The 16,578-nt window shown below is 41.3% G+C and overlaps 1 protein-coding gene across 5 annotated transcripts in view; it reads left to right on the forward strand.

Annotated features, from left to right (window-relative positions):
• DOCK5 (dedicator of cytokinesis 5) overlaps positions 1–16,578 on the forward strand; it is a 234,970-nt gene that overhangs the window by 69,196 nt on the left and 149,196 nt on the right. For all 5 annotated transcript variants that reach the window (XM_015144994.3, XM_028852472.2, XM_001107224.5 and 2 more), the window contains exon 3: positions 14,469–14,509. In XM_015144994.3, coding sequence (XP_015000480.3) covers positions 14,469–14,509 — 41 coding nt within the window. The remainder of the gene's footprint in view (positions 1–14,468; positions 14,510–16,578) is intronic.

The following is a 16,578-nucleotide window of genomic DNA, read 5'->3' on the forward strand; positions in this document are numbered from 1 at the left end:
AATGGCGTAAACCCGGGAGGCGGAGCTTGCAGTGAGCTGAGATCCGGCCACTGCACTCCAGCCTGGGTGACAGAGAGAGACTCCGTCTCAAAAAAAAAGAAAATGTATTCTAGACCTAAATGTAAAATATAAAGGTATAAAACTCTTAGAATATAATAACATGGAGAAATATAAGTGACTTTGGATATGGGGGTAACTTTTAGATATGACACTGAAGACACAGTTATATGAAAGAAATAAGTGATAAACTGGACTTTATTAAAATTTAAAACTTCTGCTCTGCAAAAGATAATGTCAAGAGAATGAGAAGTTAAGCCACAGTTTGGGAGAAAATCTTTGTAAAAGAGAAATTTGAGGCCGGGCACAGTGGCTCACGCCTGTAATCCCAGCACTTTGGGAGGCCGAGGTGGGTGGATCATGAGGTCAAGAGATAGAGACCATCCTGGCCAGCATGGTGAAACCCCATATCTACTAAAAATACCAAAACTTATCCAGGCGTGGTGGCAGGCGCCTATAGTCCCAGCTACTCAGGAGGCTGAGGCAGGAGAATTGCTTGAACCCAGGAGGCGAAGGTTGCAGTGAGCCGAGATCGCGCCACTGCATTCCAGCCTGGCAACAAAGTGAGACTCCGTCTCAAAAAAAAAAAAAAAAAAAAAAAAGACATTTGATAAAGGACTATTATCTAAAACATGTAAAGAGCTTTAAAACCCAACAATACAACCCACTTAAAACATGGGCAACGACCTTCAGAGAAACCTCACCAAGGAAGATATATATCCACATGACATGTAAGTGTGTGAAAAGATATTCAGCATCATATATCATTAGCGAATTGAAAATTAAAGCAATGAGATACTACTGTGCACCTATTAAAACGGCCAAACTCCAGAACACTGATAGCACCAGATGCTGACAAGGATGTGGAGCAACAGGAACTCTCATTCATTGCTGATGGGAATGTAAAATGGTACAGCCACTTTGGGAGACAGTTTGTTAGCGTCTTAGAAAGCTAAACACACTCTTATCACACGATGCAGCGTTTTCTGTCCTTAGTATTTACCCAAAGGAGTTGAAAACTTATACCCATGCAAAAGCATGCACATAGATGTTTGCAGCAGCTTTTTCATAATTGCCAAAATGTGGGAGTAAACAAGATTTCCTTCAGTAGGTGAATGGATAAACAAAGCGGTGCATCCAGACAATGGAATATTATTCAGCACTAAAAAGAAATGAGTTATCAAGCCATGAAAAGACATAGATATACATGTTACTAAGTAAAAAGAGTCAATCCATATGACTCCAACTATATGACATTCTGGATAAGGAAAAACTATGGAGATGGTAAAAAGATTTGTGGTTTCCAGGGGTTAAGAGGGAAGGAGGGATGAACAGGTAGAGCACAGAGAATTTTTAGGGCAGTAAATCTACTCTGTATGATACTGTAATGGTGGAATCATGTCATTATACATTTGTCCATACCCACAGAATGTACAACACCAACAGTGGACCCCAATGTAACCTGTGGACTTTGGGTGATAATAATGTGTCAGTGTAGGTTCGATTGCAACAAATGTACCACTCGGTGGGGTATGTTGATAGCAGGGATGTCTTGTCAGGATACAAGAGGTATATGATAACTTTCTGTACCTTCTGCTCAGTTTTCCTGTGGACCTAAAATTAAAGGCTATTAAAAAATTTTAAGCATATAAGGAGACTTTTGTGTCATAAATACTAACTCTGTGCTTCAGTACACCCATTCTGTTTCACCCATGGAGCTGAATGATTCAACAGAAATGGTCATAATAGCAGGAAACAGACTGCCTGAAAAACTTGTGTTTTATTGAGGGGTCTTAGAAACCCATGAAAACTTCACTTCTCTTCCTTGCCTCATCTCCGTGTATAATTCAGGCTACAAGCAAGAATGGACAAGGCAACACAGGAAGGTTTCTTGTTACAGAAAGATTCTTAGTCTTACAATTATATTCTGTGTATCTGTTCCTAATGTTTGTCAGGCAACCAAGAATGTTAAATATGTATGTGTGTGTTTAATTTTGGTGTAGGAATATAGGATTTTAAACAACTGCATCTAGCAATTTGGTTAATCTTCTAAATGGCAGGAACAATGAGTATTACGTTACTAACCTTGAATACTTGTTTAGTTTTCACCAGTGCCAGTTTAAGAATCTGTTACAGGCTGGGCGCAATGGCTCAAGCCTGTAATCCCAACACTTTGGGAGGCTGAGGCGAGTGGATCACTTGAGGTTAGGAGTTCAAGACCAGTCTGACCAACATGGCGAAAAATCCTCTCCACTAAAAATACAAAAATTAGCTAGGCGTGGTGACATGTGCCTGTAATCCTAGCTACTCGGGAGACTGAGGCAAGAGAATCACTTGAACCCGGGAGGCAGAGGTTGCAGTGAGCCAGTATCGCACCACTGCTCCACAGCCTGGTCCACAGAGCGAATCTCCATCTCAAAAACAAACAAACAAAAAAAGAATCTGTTATAATTAGAATGGAAAGATACAAAGGGTGAAATTTTTTTTTCTTAGTGTCACTTTCATTGCTGACACTAAGTGTTTAATCAGGCCTTAGATAACCAATTTTGGTAACTTTTGAGTTCGGCCCCATTTGGTCTCTGCCAAGGCCCTGGCTACCCAGTGCCATGTTTCTCGATGATTCTAGCCACAGTCTTAGGGTTTTCCTATCACTCAAATTGTTTCTTCTTGGCTTTTTTTTTGGGGGGGTCCTCTTTCTTTGAAAGTCATCTTTTCTACCATTTTCTTGGAGTAGGGAAGTCATGTTGGAAAATAAAATTATGTCTTCATATCAGGTACTACAGTCTGGATACCCCTAGCATGGTATCCTAGCTGTTTTGTGTGTCTCAGCTTTGGTTGTTGGCGGTAATTTTAGTAGTTGAGAGAGGTTCTGCTCTTTTTGAGGAGCACAAACACATTCTTCAAAAAGTAAGTAAAAAAGAACTCCAAATAGAGCCCCCCACAGTCAGCAGCACGGGAACCAGAAGACAGCCCTAAGCACTGCAGATGATCTCTGAACTGTGCCATTGGGTGCCTTCCGTGTCTGACATTTTACATCCCCGTCTATGCCAGACATCAAGCTAAGGCCTTCCATGTACTGCCTCTCAGTTCTTACAATCCTGGGAGACCAGAGTTATTGATGCTCTTTTAATCAATGTGGAGATTTAGGTTAAGAAACTTGAAGAAATCCACACAGCTATTAAATGGCAGAGCTGTGATTCCCACCGGGGTCCTGTGTAATCCTAGTATATTGTTCTTTCCACAACATGCAGCCCTTCCGCAAATGACGTTTACACTTTGGACATGGCATAAAGTTTTCCAAAGGGGATACGGTTGTTTTGCTTTTGAAACAGCCACCTGAAAAGTTCAGCCGCATCCCAAATGTGTCTGTATTGCAGTGAGCTCTTCCTGAACTTAGCTCCCCTCCGCGGCTCTTAGCACACAAACCTGCCACTTTTACCCAGCGCTCTCCTCACTGTCCTGGAGAGGGATCAGGAATTGGGGTTATACTGTCAAACTCCTCGAGGTCCCATCGCCTCTAGCATCACTCTTTATAAAAAGTGGACCTCATCTTGGTTGGTTAATTGTATCTCTCTCTCGTTCATCTTTCAAACTCATGCTGATGATAACAAAAGCAATGTAAGAGTGAGTTGCAGCAAATTCATGGTTCCTCCTGATCAAACCACATGCTACCTCCTATCATCTCAGCTTTCTTAACTGGTTGGATAAGTTAGAAAAATGCATCACAGAAGAGGAAAGTCAGACTTTTAGCAAGAGGGACTAACCGCTGGTGAGATTACTTTGCTTTAAAAAGGAAACAAAGAAAAGCCACGTCCAGAAAATATAAAGGGAATTGGCCAACAAGTGGATGATGTCCAGGATACAGGAAGTGTCATTTCCTTCCTCTCACTGAGCTTCCAGGGCTCTGTGAAAGCACAGAGGGAGGTTTCCTTGTTTTGCAGTGGAAATTTGGGTATATCATCTCTCTATTTTGCTGACCTTGATTTGGTCCTCCTCCTCGCCCCTCGCTGCCTGGACCAGGTCTCTCTGCTTGTCTCAGAAGGTATTTGTTGGTTGCAAATAGAAATCTCTGCCATCACCCTCTATTATAGGCAACCAGAAGAAACTTTCTTGGTATTCTTTGCTACAGATATTATGGGGTAACAAGATTAAAAATACTGTAATGTTTTTGTGGAAGGAAACTTAAGAGATTGAAACCATAAGAACTTAAAATTGACAATGGAAAAAATGGAGTTCCCCGGAGCTGGTTGTTGTGGAGTTAGGATGGAGAACCAGGCCTTTTGGTGTCAGACAAGTTCTCTTTATAAAGAAGCAGTGGCTCTTCTATTCTGGACATTCTGGCCTCATGGGCAGGGTGCTTTAACCCTGCCTGTCTCTACCCACCGGGCATGGGATCCCAGGAGAACAAAGAAGGGTCACTCAGACCCTGCTGCCCAAGTGTGTCTTGTGGGTGCAGGTTTCATTTCAGATTCCTTACAGCAGTCTATTCTATACCTAGCCAGTGGCTCAAGAACACCCGCCTTTCTCATTGTTATATTCATCAGATGTTTACTCAGTGCCTGCTGCATGCCAGGCGCTACGAAGGACAGTTCTTTGTTTTGATCATTTAAAAAGTTAAATAGACTAGGCACGATGGCTCATGCCTGTAATCCCAGCACTTTGGGAGGCTGAGGTGAGTGGATCACTTGAGGTCAAGAGTTCAAGACCAGCCTGGTCAATATGGTGAAATCCTGTCTCTACTAAAAATACAAAAACTAGCTGGGCATGGTGGTGCATGCCTGTAATCCCAGCTACTTGGGATGCTGAGGCAGGAGAATTGCTTGAGCCTGGGGAGCGGAGGTTGCAGTGAGCCGAAATTATGCCACTGTACTCCAGTGTGGGCAGCAGAGCAAGACTCTGCCTCAAAGAATGAATAAATGAATGAATGCATGAATGAATAAATAAAGTCAGAAGCCTTATCTCCTGCTTTTTCACTTAGATGGTGTGCCTTTGCATGTGTGTTTTATACTGATAGAATTCCATGGCGAAGCCCACCTGACCTGAGTGGCGGTGCATTGAGAAAGTGTCCTGTCTACTGTGCCCCAGCAGGGCCATGGGCCAGCTTGGTATAAGGGAAAGCAATGAGCTGGCAGGTAGGAGGCCTGTGTTTGTATCCCCAGCTTAGGTGGTAAGTGCCTGGGAGATATGGGACAAGCCTTTTCAGTTCCTTAACTATGTTTTCTTTATTTAATTTAATTATTTACTTTTTATTTTATTTTTTAAGAGGCAGTCTTGCTCTATTGCCTAGGCTGGAACACAGTGGCACCATCATGGCTTATTGCAGCCTCAACCTCTTGAGCTCAAGCGATCCTCCTGCCTCAGCCTGCTGAGTAGTTGGGACTACAGGCATGCACCACCATGCCTGGCTGATTAAAAAAAAATTTTTTTTTTTAAGAGAAAAGGTCTCACTGTGTTGCCCAGGCTGGTCTTGAACTCCTGACTTCAAGTGATCCTCCTGCCTTTAAGCGATCCTCCTGCCTTGGCCTCCCAAAGTGTTGGGATTACAGGTGTGAGCCCCGCACCTGCCCTCCTTTGCTTTAAGTAAGGTTGTTATTTTTCAGTGATTTCTGAGTTCCCTCCAATATCTGACGATCTCAAATCCACAAAATTGAGCTCAGATAATTAACCTGGAAAACTCATTTGTCTCACCAAGAAGTATAAAAGAATAGAATCATCTTTTACCATCTTTGCATCCCTTGACTTTCTGCCTTTGAACTTATTTTCAAAAGCCCCAGTGAGATGCATGTGGGGTGTGGACATCGTGAGACCTGAGGCTCGGGAAGGTGGTGAGTGTGCTGCTCACAGGCAGAGGTGCAGCCACTACCTGTCTGTAAGGAAGGATTTTAGACCCAGCCCTTTGTCTGTCCTGTGACGAGTTTGCACCCAGCTGTTTCTGCTCACTGGCTTCCCAAGAGACAGCCAGCTTTTATTGGAAGGACAACTCACTGGGGATGGGAGGACAGGCTATGCCAATGGAAACCTGACAAGTTTACCTGGCCTACAGGGGATGGAGCCTTTGACCTTGGCCCCATTAACTGTGTTTTATCCAGCAACCTACCAGACCAGTGACACTTAAGGGAAAAACAACAGGATTTAGCACCTGCTCCTTCTCTGGGACCGCCGCCCCCCTTGCCCCCACCCCCGGCAAACACACACACACACACACACAATGCAGGTGTATAGAAACATAGCTCCTTGTCTCCTTCATAATTACCTTTAATTCCTAAGAGGTTAAAAATAATTTGTTCATCTTTTATGTGTGTACGTGGGATAAAACTAATTTATCTTGTGATCAGAAAGTAGGGAGAGATTTTATAAATCACTCCATAATTCCAGCATCTAAATGATGCTTTCCTTGTTGGGAAATCATGAGTACCTCTCAGTAATTGCTTCTGAGTTTTCAGCATATTTATGACTTTCTCTTCTGTGTGCCAGAGTCTACAAGCATTACCATTAAAAGTCCTTTTGTATTTAGTTATTTGTTTACAGATATGTTTCCTTCCTCTTTGAAGACAATGTCTGGCACAATGGTGTTCAATAAGTGTTTTCATGTATAATGAATGAATGGACCACTTTAGTAATGTAAGTCCTCAGCCTAAATGCACATCCTCAGAGAGAGACAATTTTCTTGCCTCCCTCCCTCCCTCCCTCCCTCCCTCCCCCGGTCCATCCCTCCCTCCCTCCCTCCCTCCCTCCCTCCCTTCCTTCCTTGCTTCGTTCCTTCCTTCCTTCGTTCCTTCCTTCCTTTCTCTCTCTCTCTCTCACGCTCTCTCTCTCTTTTTGTCCTTCTGTCTGTCTTTCTTGACAGGATCTCACTCTGTTGCCCAGGCTAGAGTGCAGTGGTGCAATCATAGCTGACTGCAGCCTCCAACTTCTGGGCTCAAGGGATCCTCTGACCTTGGCTTCCCTAGTAGCTAGGACTATGAGTGTGCGCCACCTCACCTGGCTAGTTATTTTATTTTTAGTTTTTTGTAGAGTCAGGGTTTTGGCTATGTTGCCCAGGCTGGTCTCCCACCTCAGCCTCCCAAAGTGCTGGAATTATAGATGTGAGCCACCACGCCCAGAGAGAATTTTCTAACCATGTTTTCTAAAGTAGCTTCATTCTCAGGAGTTGGCCTTTCCCAGGTTAGCCTCTTTTATTCCTTCGTAACTTTTAGCCCTATATGAAATTACTTTTCTTGTTTATATGCTTGTGTGTTTACACATATATTTTTTTCTTTCCATTATTAAGTAAGATTTAGGACATGGAGACATTGAGTACCCTGCTTTCCTAACATCTGTAACTAATTGTTCACTGGAGAAATGAATCTCCAATCTGCAGTTGAACTTCTGGAAATAGCAAAACTTGTTCAGAATGAATTTTGGAGCATGCAGTAGTAATTAAGATGAATAATGTCTTTGGGAAGACATAATACCACGTAAAGTAATGGAGAAATAGTTCTGTGCTTTTTCACACATGACTCAAACTTGTTTCAGAGACATTTCCAAACAAAAATATTCAATCATATTTCAGCAATGCAATTCTGTGTTACTTTGAGGTGGTTACTTTATAGACTAATATTCACTTGACAGTGTCAATTTTTACATTTAAAAAATTGCAGTAAAATTTATATGCAACACAGTGCACTCATCTTAGGTTTACAGTTCAGTGTGTTTTATGAAATGAATGCAGCTTGTATACCTAAACATTCCGATCAAGATAAAACACATTTCCCTCACCCCAGAAAATTCCCTGGTGTCTTTATCCACACGGTTCCCATCCTCAGTAAACAGCCGCCAATCTGGTTTAGATCACTGCGAGTTAGTTTTACCTGTGAGTCAATGTCATATCAGTGGAATTAGATGTGTCTTTTGTGTTTGGTCTCTTTCACTTATTGTAATGGTTTTTAGGTTCATCCATGATGTTGCACATCCATAGTTTATTCCTGTGTATTGCCAAATATAAATATATTACATATTATATATGATAGTAAATAATATAGTATGTACATATAACACTGTTTGTTGATACTCCCATTGATGTACATTTCGATGGGTTCCAGCTTTTGACTGTTAAAAATAAAGCATTCATAAACATTCTTATAAAGCATCAGAGTGAGGATGTGGCCAGGTCATAGGATAAGTGTAAGTTTAACTTTATAAGAAACCACCAGCAATGGAAGCGAGTTCCAATTGCTCCATCTCCTTACCAGTGATTGGCGCAGTCAATCTTTTTACCTTTAGCCATTCCAGTGGGTGGATAGTATCTCACTGTGTCTTTTTTTTAGAGTTATAATTTGCATGGAGTAAAATTCACCCTTTTTAGTGTAAAATTCTGCAGGTTTTGACAAATGCATGCAATCATGCAACACAACCATGGTCAAGCTACAAAGCCATTCTGTCAGACCCGAAGTTCTCCCGTGTCCCTTTTCAGTCATCCCCATGCCACCCTGAGTACTTGGCAACTACTCATCCGTTTTCTATCCCTATGATTTTGCCTTTGCCTAGTTCTGGCCTACCAGGATTTATCAGCTGTATATTTTTTAAATTTTATCAGTCATACATGTTTATAAATTTAAACATCATAACTATTTCTACAAGGTTTATAATGAAAAACAGGAGACCCTTTTTAACTCCTCTCGAATTCTGAGGAGTTTCAGCTTTTTCAGAAGTCTTTCAACTCTTTCAGCCAATTTTGTGGCATAAATCTCTTCATTTCTAAATTCATTTCTTACTGTGGAAGATAAGGATTTCACTCTTCTGTATACCCCACCATACAGATACCTATTAATCCCTCTTAGAAAAGCAAATATAGATATAATTTTTTTTTTTTTTTTTGAGACCGAGTCTCACTCTATCTCCCAGGCTGGAGTGCAGCGGCATGATCTCAGCTCACTGCAACCCCTACCTCCAGGTTCAAGCGATTCTCCTGCCTCTGCCTCCTGAGTTTTTTTCTTTAAACACTTAGGATTTGGGTTATCATAGCTATGTAGTGTAAGCAGCAGAGGCTGTGGGATTTACCTTGATTACATTTCCTTTCTTGAATAATATGTTTGTCTAGAGCTAATTCCTTTTTTTCTTCATTCTCTGTGAATGTACCTCTATTTCATACTCAAGGTTGCTGACAGAATTGTTGCCTGCCTTTTAATATGTTCAGGCAGATAAGATCATTCCTCAGTTCCTTTTTTTTCTTGGATTCGTTCCTCATGGGACCGTCTGTCCTCCTCCCTAGTTTGGGACTGGTTGCACTTTCCTAGTGACATAGCTCTTTTTCTGAGAGCTCCCTTTATCATCTGTCCTGGGGACAGAAAAGTAGGAACTAACTAGGTAATTCAACTAGGGGTAGTATGCATTTGTGTAATTGCAGATTAATACCTGTTCATTTTGACTGATCCACGTGTATAAAAAGTCATGAATTCACATGGATGCCTTCAATCCCAATCCGGCAGCACAGGGGTCATTCGAAATTTTTCCCTTCTGGGGCTTATAGCTCCATTCTATAATAGTAAGAAACCTAGCTTCCCATATTTTTAATAGATTTAGCTATTTGATCAGTTTCCTTGTATGTAACTGATCACTCATCCTCATTAGCATGCTGTCTCCCATGGGAACACCCCCCCACCCCGTTTTTGCTCTGATATCCAAGGCCAGTGCACCACCCCCAAGTCCTGTGTGCAGATACCCCCTCGCCTCACTTAGGCTCTGACACCCCATTTGCTCCCTTACATGGATGCCCAGCTCGTTCCCCCGGGGCTCTGACATGCCAAGCCAGTCTGGACCCCTCTGCGGATGTGCAGCCCTCCCCCATGGCAAATGCCCAAGTCACTCTGCTCCTCCCCATGGCTCAGGACTCAGCTGCCCAGGAGGGAGAGCAGAAGGGCCAGGATCCATCTCCTGATTCTGTCCTGATTCCCATTCCGCAAGTTTTTCCTTTCTTCAATCTTCGTATACCAAAGACTACCGTCCTCCTATTTGCTTAAGCCCAAGATACAAATACCTTTGAGAATTTGCCTTTACTCCCCCATTCATGGCCACCCGCAGCAAAGTCATGAGCAACGCCTGTTGATTCATATATATCATGTGCCTGGGTGTGGTGGCTCACCCCTATAATCCTAGCACTTTGGGAGGTCTAGGCAGGCGAACCGCTTGAGTCCAGGAGTCCGAGACCAGCCTGGCAACATGGGGAGATGCCCTCTCTATAAAAAATAGCCGGGCGTGGTGGCATGTGCCTGTAGTCCCAGCTACCAGGGGTCGGGGGTGGGTGATGAGGTGGAATCCATTGAGCCAGGGTGGCGAAGGTTGCAGTGAGCCGTGATTGCGCCACTGCACTCCAGTCTGGGTGACAGAGTGAGATCCTGCCACAAGAAAAAAACAAACAAAAAAAAACCTCACAAATATATATATCCTGCTTTTTTTTTCATCTCTCCTCCTCTCCGCTGTACCCACCACTCCCCTTTGGTGTTCCTCTTTCTACTACACCTCACATCCCACAATCCATTCCCATATAGCAGCAAGGATGCTCTTTTAAAAGCCTAAGGCAGCCAGGCACAGTGGCTCACGCCTGTAATCCCAGCACTTTGGGAGGCCGAGGCAGGTGGATCAATGGAGGTCAGGAGTTTAAGACCAGTCTGGCCAACATGGTGGAACCCTGTCTCTACTTAAAATACAAGAAATTAGCTGGGCATGGCGGCACAGCTCTGTAATCCCAGCTACTGGGGAGGATGAAGTGTGAGAATTGCTTGAAGCTGGGAGGAGGAGGTTGCAGTGAGGCAAGATTGCACCACTGCACTCCAGCCTGGGCGACAGAGCAGGACTGTCTCAAAAAAAAAAAAAAAAAAAAAAGAAAGAAACATAAGGCATGATGACGTTTGAAACCCTCCAATGCTTCCTGCTGTACTTAGAATAAAACTTGAATTTCTCCATGGCATATAATACCTATGTCTGGTAATTAATCTTGGCTACACATTAGCATCACCGGGGGACCTTTTTAGAAGCATTAAGTCTGGGCCTCACCCCAGTCCAGTTAAATCAGAGTATTTGGTGGTGTGGCCCAGGCATCAGTATTTGTAAAAGTTCCTGGTGGATCTCATTGGTGTCCAGGGTTGAGAACTAGGCCTCCTCTAACTACCTTCTTACTGCCTCTCCCCATCTCAGTCTCTTGCGCTGAACTCAGGCCATGCCATTTTTCTTCTGTCTTTGAACTTCGGGCTTACTCTTGCCTCACAGCTTCCTCGCTTGATTTGTTTCTGTCTGGAAGTTTTTTTGCCCAGATCTGTTAATGGCTCATTCCTTTTAGCTTCTTAGAGTAATCTGTCCTCAGTCACCATATTTAAAATAAATGTGCCATGTTACCAACCATTCTCTGCCATGTTACTTTCCTTGAGCATTTCTTCCTCTTCGCACTGTCGTTATCTCAGCTCATCCTACTTGTGTATATTTTTAACATTAGAGTGTAATAATCTTCATGTGAACTCTTGCTTTCCACTACATCCTGGTTCTTGATTAGTGCTTAATGAAGATTTGTAGAATGACTGCATGTAATGAGGAGAAGAATCAGGTAAGGGATCTGTTGGACAGAAAGTATGCAGCAGCCAGAGAGACATTTGGATCGGTGAAGTGAAATGGAGCAGATGAGAGTCCTGCCTCATGGAGATTACTTGAGAAGCCAGATATAAAGTAAATAATTTTGACAGTGGAATTAGCAACTCTCTGTTATTTTCAATTGGAGAGGACAGATTTTTATTCTGGATTAGAGCAATCCCAAGAAAGCAGAAATGACTTGTGAGCCTCCTGAAAGAGCAACCCTCAGCCTAGAATAAGTTGATGTTCGCTATGGTTGCCATGAACTTGCCTTTTGCAACTGTTACTTCCCCTAAATGTAGACAAGAGTAGCCCTCTGGACTCATTATGCCCTCACCACTCCCTTTATTTTAATAGTGGAATAACTTAAGAAAGCATCTGAGATTCTGCTGACCAGTTCACACCGCCCACCGATTGCAGCTGCCTCTTTGCATTATGTCTTCTTAAGCCTAATAGCAAACTATATTTAATTATGATCGTCTTACTGTAAATACGCGGGATTAATTGGAAAACTGGGTTCTTGCTTGTATGACAACCCAGGTATGTAATGTGGAAATGAGCAAACATACTCGTGAACTGTTACCATATTCTGTGCAGTTATTAAAATAGAATTTATGGAGTTCTGACAGTATATGCTTAAAGCTCCAGAGGTAGATCTGTTCTGTTATGCGTGATACAAGGAAAATGAACGTTCATGTTTACAAATTCAGCGTGATAATTTTGTGCCTTTAGATAGGGCTTATACACACACCACAATTTTAGAGAAGACATAGGAGATTAAAAAAAAAAAGTTTTTTCAACAGTGACAGGCTTAGGAAGCATAGCTCCGTGATGAATGTCTGTGCAAAATACTGTTTACAAAAGTACAGATAAATTCTTCTTTGAAAGTAGAATGAAGTTTGTGTTGTGACAGCTTGGCTTTATAGGGCACAAAACTACAAAAACTACTTGGAAAAGATGAATATCTTGTTTCTCAGCCTGCTCCCCTCGTGCTCCACTCTCGTCCCAGGGTGAATTCGAAGCCATTTAGTCATGCAAAAGCCCATTTTCATGTTTTCACACAACCAAGCAAGTATATACACATGAGTACAGACCTTGAGACCTGGGGAGCAATGCTTAGCCTTGTATCCTTCTTATTCCTGAATCTCTTACACTTGGCATCCTAAATCGGGGGAAGTGTTTCCTGTTTAGATATCTTTTTCTCAGCCGTGTGCCTCAATGCAAGCCACAGTTCCACAGCATAGTACCCCACGCCTCCCTGTAAAACGCAGCAAATCCTTTCAATGTCTGAATGCCACAGTTTAAAATATTTGTGAAATATTACTTTTACAATAATATTTGCGAAAATATTATTGAATATATGCCCAACGAAGGTAAATTCCGTTTTCTACTTGTAATATGTACGAAATAGAGTATGTGTCTATTTTCTGGTTGATTTCATGTAGAACAAATTACAAGAGAGTTCTAGGATCCTATTGGCAGATGCCTGGAGTTTTAATTACGGTTTGCATCTACTCACTGTGTGTGTATGGCTACATGTGTGCCATTACTTTTAGTGGCAAAAACCACAATTACTTTTGCACCAACCTAATACCACAGGGTTTACCTGGGTAAGATGACCACACTGATGCTTTAGTTGATGGGCATGGGGAATGAGGGAAATTATCACAGTGAACTTCCTATAGTAGGTGTTCAGCAAATAGTTAATATAAAAAATCTGTTTAGGGACAGATTAAATTGTATACTCTCTACAAGATTGAGGGTTGGAAAATATCTGTAGGGGTGTGTGCCTTTATTGGATTTTTTTTAATTTTTTTTGGAAACGGAGTCTCGCTCTGTCACCTAGGTTACAGTGCAGTGGTGTAATCTCGGCTTACTGCAGCCTCCGCCTCCCAGGTGCAAGGGATTCTCCTGCCTCAGCCTCCTGAGTAGCTGGGATTACAGGCGTGCACCACCATGCCTGGCTAATTTTTATATTTTTAGTGGAGATGGGGTTTCGCCATGTTGGCCAGGCTGGTCTTGAACTCCTGACCTCACGATCCGCCTGCCTCAGCCTCCCAGAGTGCTGGGATTACAGGTGTGAGCCACCGTGCCTGGCCGGAATTTTTAAAAAGAAGTTAAAGCCTCTACCTAAAGCCTCAGCAAGCAAACACATAAGATCTTTTTATGGGGGTTCGGGTGGGGGGGTGTTGCTTTTAGCATTACCAAGAATTGCACACAATTTCGTTTTCTTATTCATTATTTGGATTATTTTTAAAGTGCAAATATTTGCCTCCATAAGATGTGCTAGTTCAATTTAAAATTTTCCCAGAATGGTGGTTCTTAACCTGAGAACTCAGAAGAGTTACAGCAAATATAAGTTATTAAAAAAAAATTTTAATAGTATAAGGTGACATGTAGAAAGCATGTATACAATGAAAGTCCATACTTATTCATGCAAAAACATTTATTAAATGACTGTAAGGTATTAGGGTGATAAGAAACGGGCTGTCTTGGTTTTTTTTTGGTTTTTTTTTTTTTTTTTTTTTTTTTTTTAGCTGTTCTATTCTTCCTCCAAAAGAGTAGAGATGAGGCTAGGTTCTACGTGAATTTTAAATCCGATTGTTATTAAGAGAATACAGCTCTAAAATTCAGTTAGACTTTTATTGTGTAATAAACTAAAACATTCATCTTCTAACGTACTATCTGTTAATCGTCTCTGTCAATTGTTACTTCCCAGTATTGCTAATAGAACACGAGAGTATATATTGCTAATACCTTTCTGATATCCCAGAAAAACATAAAATATTTTGTGTTCTCTTTTGCTCTGACAGGTTGGTACAGAGGATATACCCTCCAAAATAAATCTAAAAAGGTATGACTTCTCATCCACTTTTTATTTCATTTGGAATCTGTCTGCTAGTTTTGTATTGTGCTGTGTGACCCTCTCCTCTGCTCTCTGCTATCTCTAGACCTAGTTTGCTTTCTCTTTGATGGCTCTTCCTTGAATTTGAAAGCAAATTCTCTGACCTCACTGCCTAAATGTAATAGTGTAAATCCCATTGACTGTATTTCCCACCAGCCAATTCAAGGAGAGAGTCCTGGAAGAATTTTTACTTCCTGTCTCTCAAGTTAAGCAAGTTGGTAACACATTCATTGCTCTAGTGGGATCTCTCTTTCAGGGAGGGGTGGACCCACGCTTCTTCCTTTATCCTTTACTTCCAATGCTACAATTCCAGACTAAAGGATCTCCCCATTTCCGCTTGATCCTTTCCTTCATTGTAAATTGGATAAACAAGAGTGGTTTTCATAATGTGAGCCTCACACCCCAGTAATACATTATGAAATCATTATGGTGGATTATAACCAATTTTTTCCAAAAAATGAAACCGAAAAGTAGAGAACATGAGATGCAATGGTAAGTACTGTTTCGTGAAACTTTTATTTTCGGTATATAATTTATTGTTTTTATTATATTTTATGTATTTCATAGGTAACACTGGTTGCCATAACAATGTATCTCTTACTGTGCAACAAAGGCACAGTTTGAAAAATACTGACCTAAATGGATCCTTTTGCCGGTGCCAAAACTACTAATCGTCAGGCTAAAGAAAATCTATTAATTATGTTAATACCCACCTCAGTTTCTTTTAGGTCTTGTCAGCACTTTTCCTTTGATACTGCTCGCTGGGGCAGCATGACATGTCAGCACTTCCTTTTGAAAGAGCAGAGTTGATAGGGCCGTATTATTTCACAATTAGTTCACATGCCAAATAGCAAATTAGGAAAGGGATGAGAGAAACGTTTTAGAATTTATCAAAAGAGGAGTGAAAAAACAAAACCAGACCCACGGTTCTTACTCTTCACGGACAGCATGAGAAAGACGTAATCCTGCACAAATAGGCTGATGTTACACACCCAACTCTCCAAAGAGTATAGGGCCCAGGAAAACACCTTTCTACAAGGTATAGTTCATTAGAAACCAGGACTGCTTCTGCATTATTGATGCTTAAATCACACTCAGTATTTGCACATGTATGTGTGCACATACACATTTTGTTTGGGATCCTCAGTGGCACAGAGTACTTGACGATGGCCACTCCTGCTTTTTTAGCCCTATTGGTGTTAATTTTACTCACGGTTATGGAAGTGGTAGTTATTTCAAAGCACAATTGGAGCTAACAGTTTTGATGTTCCGAATTTGTTCAACAGTAAGAATACTTACGTCACTTAATTCCCAGTCTTTTTTTTTTTTAAAAAAATGTTAATTTAAAAACAATAAACAAAAAGCCATCCTCAAAATTATGTGATGAACTTAAGGAACAAATGAAACTCTTGTGATTTTTCACTGGGAAATTCAATTACATTCAACCAAGGTCCTAGATCAGGTCTTCCTTTTCGCAGACTACGGTATGTAAGGATCCTTTTGAACATGGAAGACCTTGCTTTCCAAAGTATCCTATGATTTTTTAATACAGTCATTCCTTATTTCCACAGGGGATTGGTTCCAGGATCCCCACAATACTGAAATCCATGGATGCTCAAGTCCCTGATATAAAATGGCATCGTATTTGCATATAACCTCTGCGTTTCCTCCTGTGTACTTTAAATCATGTCTAGATTATTTATAATACCTAATACAATGTAAATGCTATGTAAATAGTTATAATACCGTATTGTTTAGGGAATAATGACAAGGAAATAAACCTCTGCTTACTTTTTTTTCTATATTTTTAATCATCGGTTGGTTGAACCCATGATATGGAGGGCCTTGTGTATATAAAAATCAGTCTAGCTAATAGTGCCATTGTTGTTGGCTTTGAACAGTAGATACATAGGGTGCCCCACCAGGATCTAAATGATAAATTCTGGATATGTTTTTAATTTTTTTGTGTTCATTAAAGAGTGCTTAAAACCTTTAAGCTTAAAATCTCACCCTTTAGA

This window comes from Macaca mulatta, chromosome 8 (assembly GCF_049350105.2).
Source record: "Macaca mulatta isolate MMU2019108-1 chromosome 8, T2T-MMU8v2.0, whole genome shotgun sequence".
In the NCBI taxonomy this organism is placed as follows: domain Eukaryota; kingdom Metazoa; phylum Chordata; class Mammalia; order Primates; family Cercopithecidae; genus Macaca; species Macaca mulatta.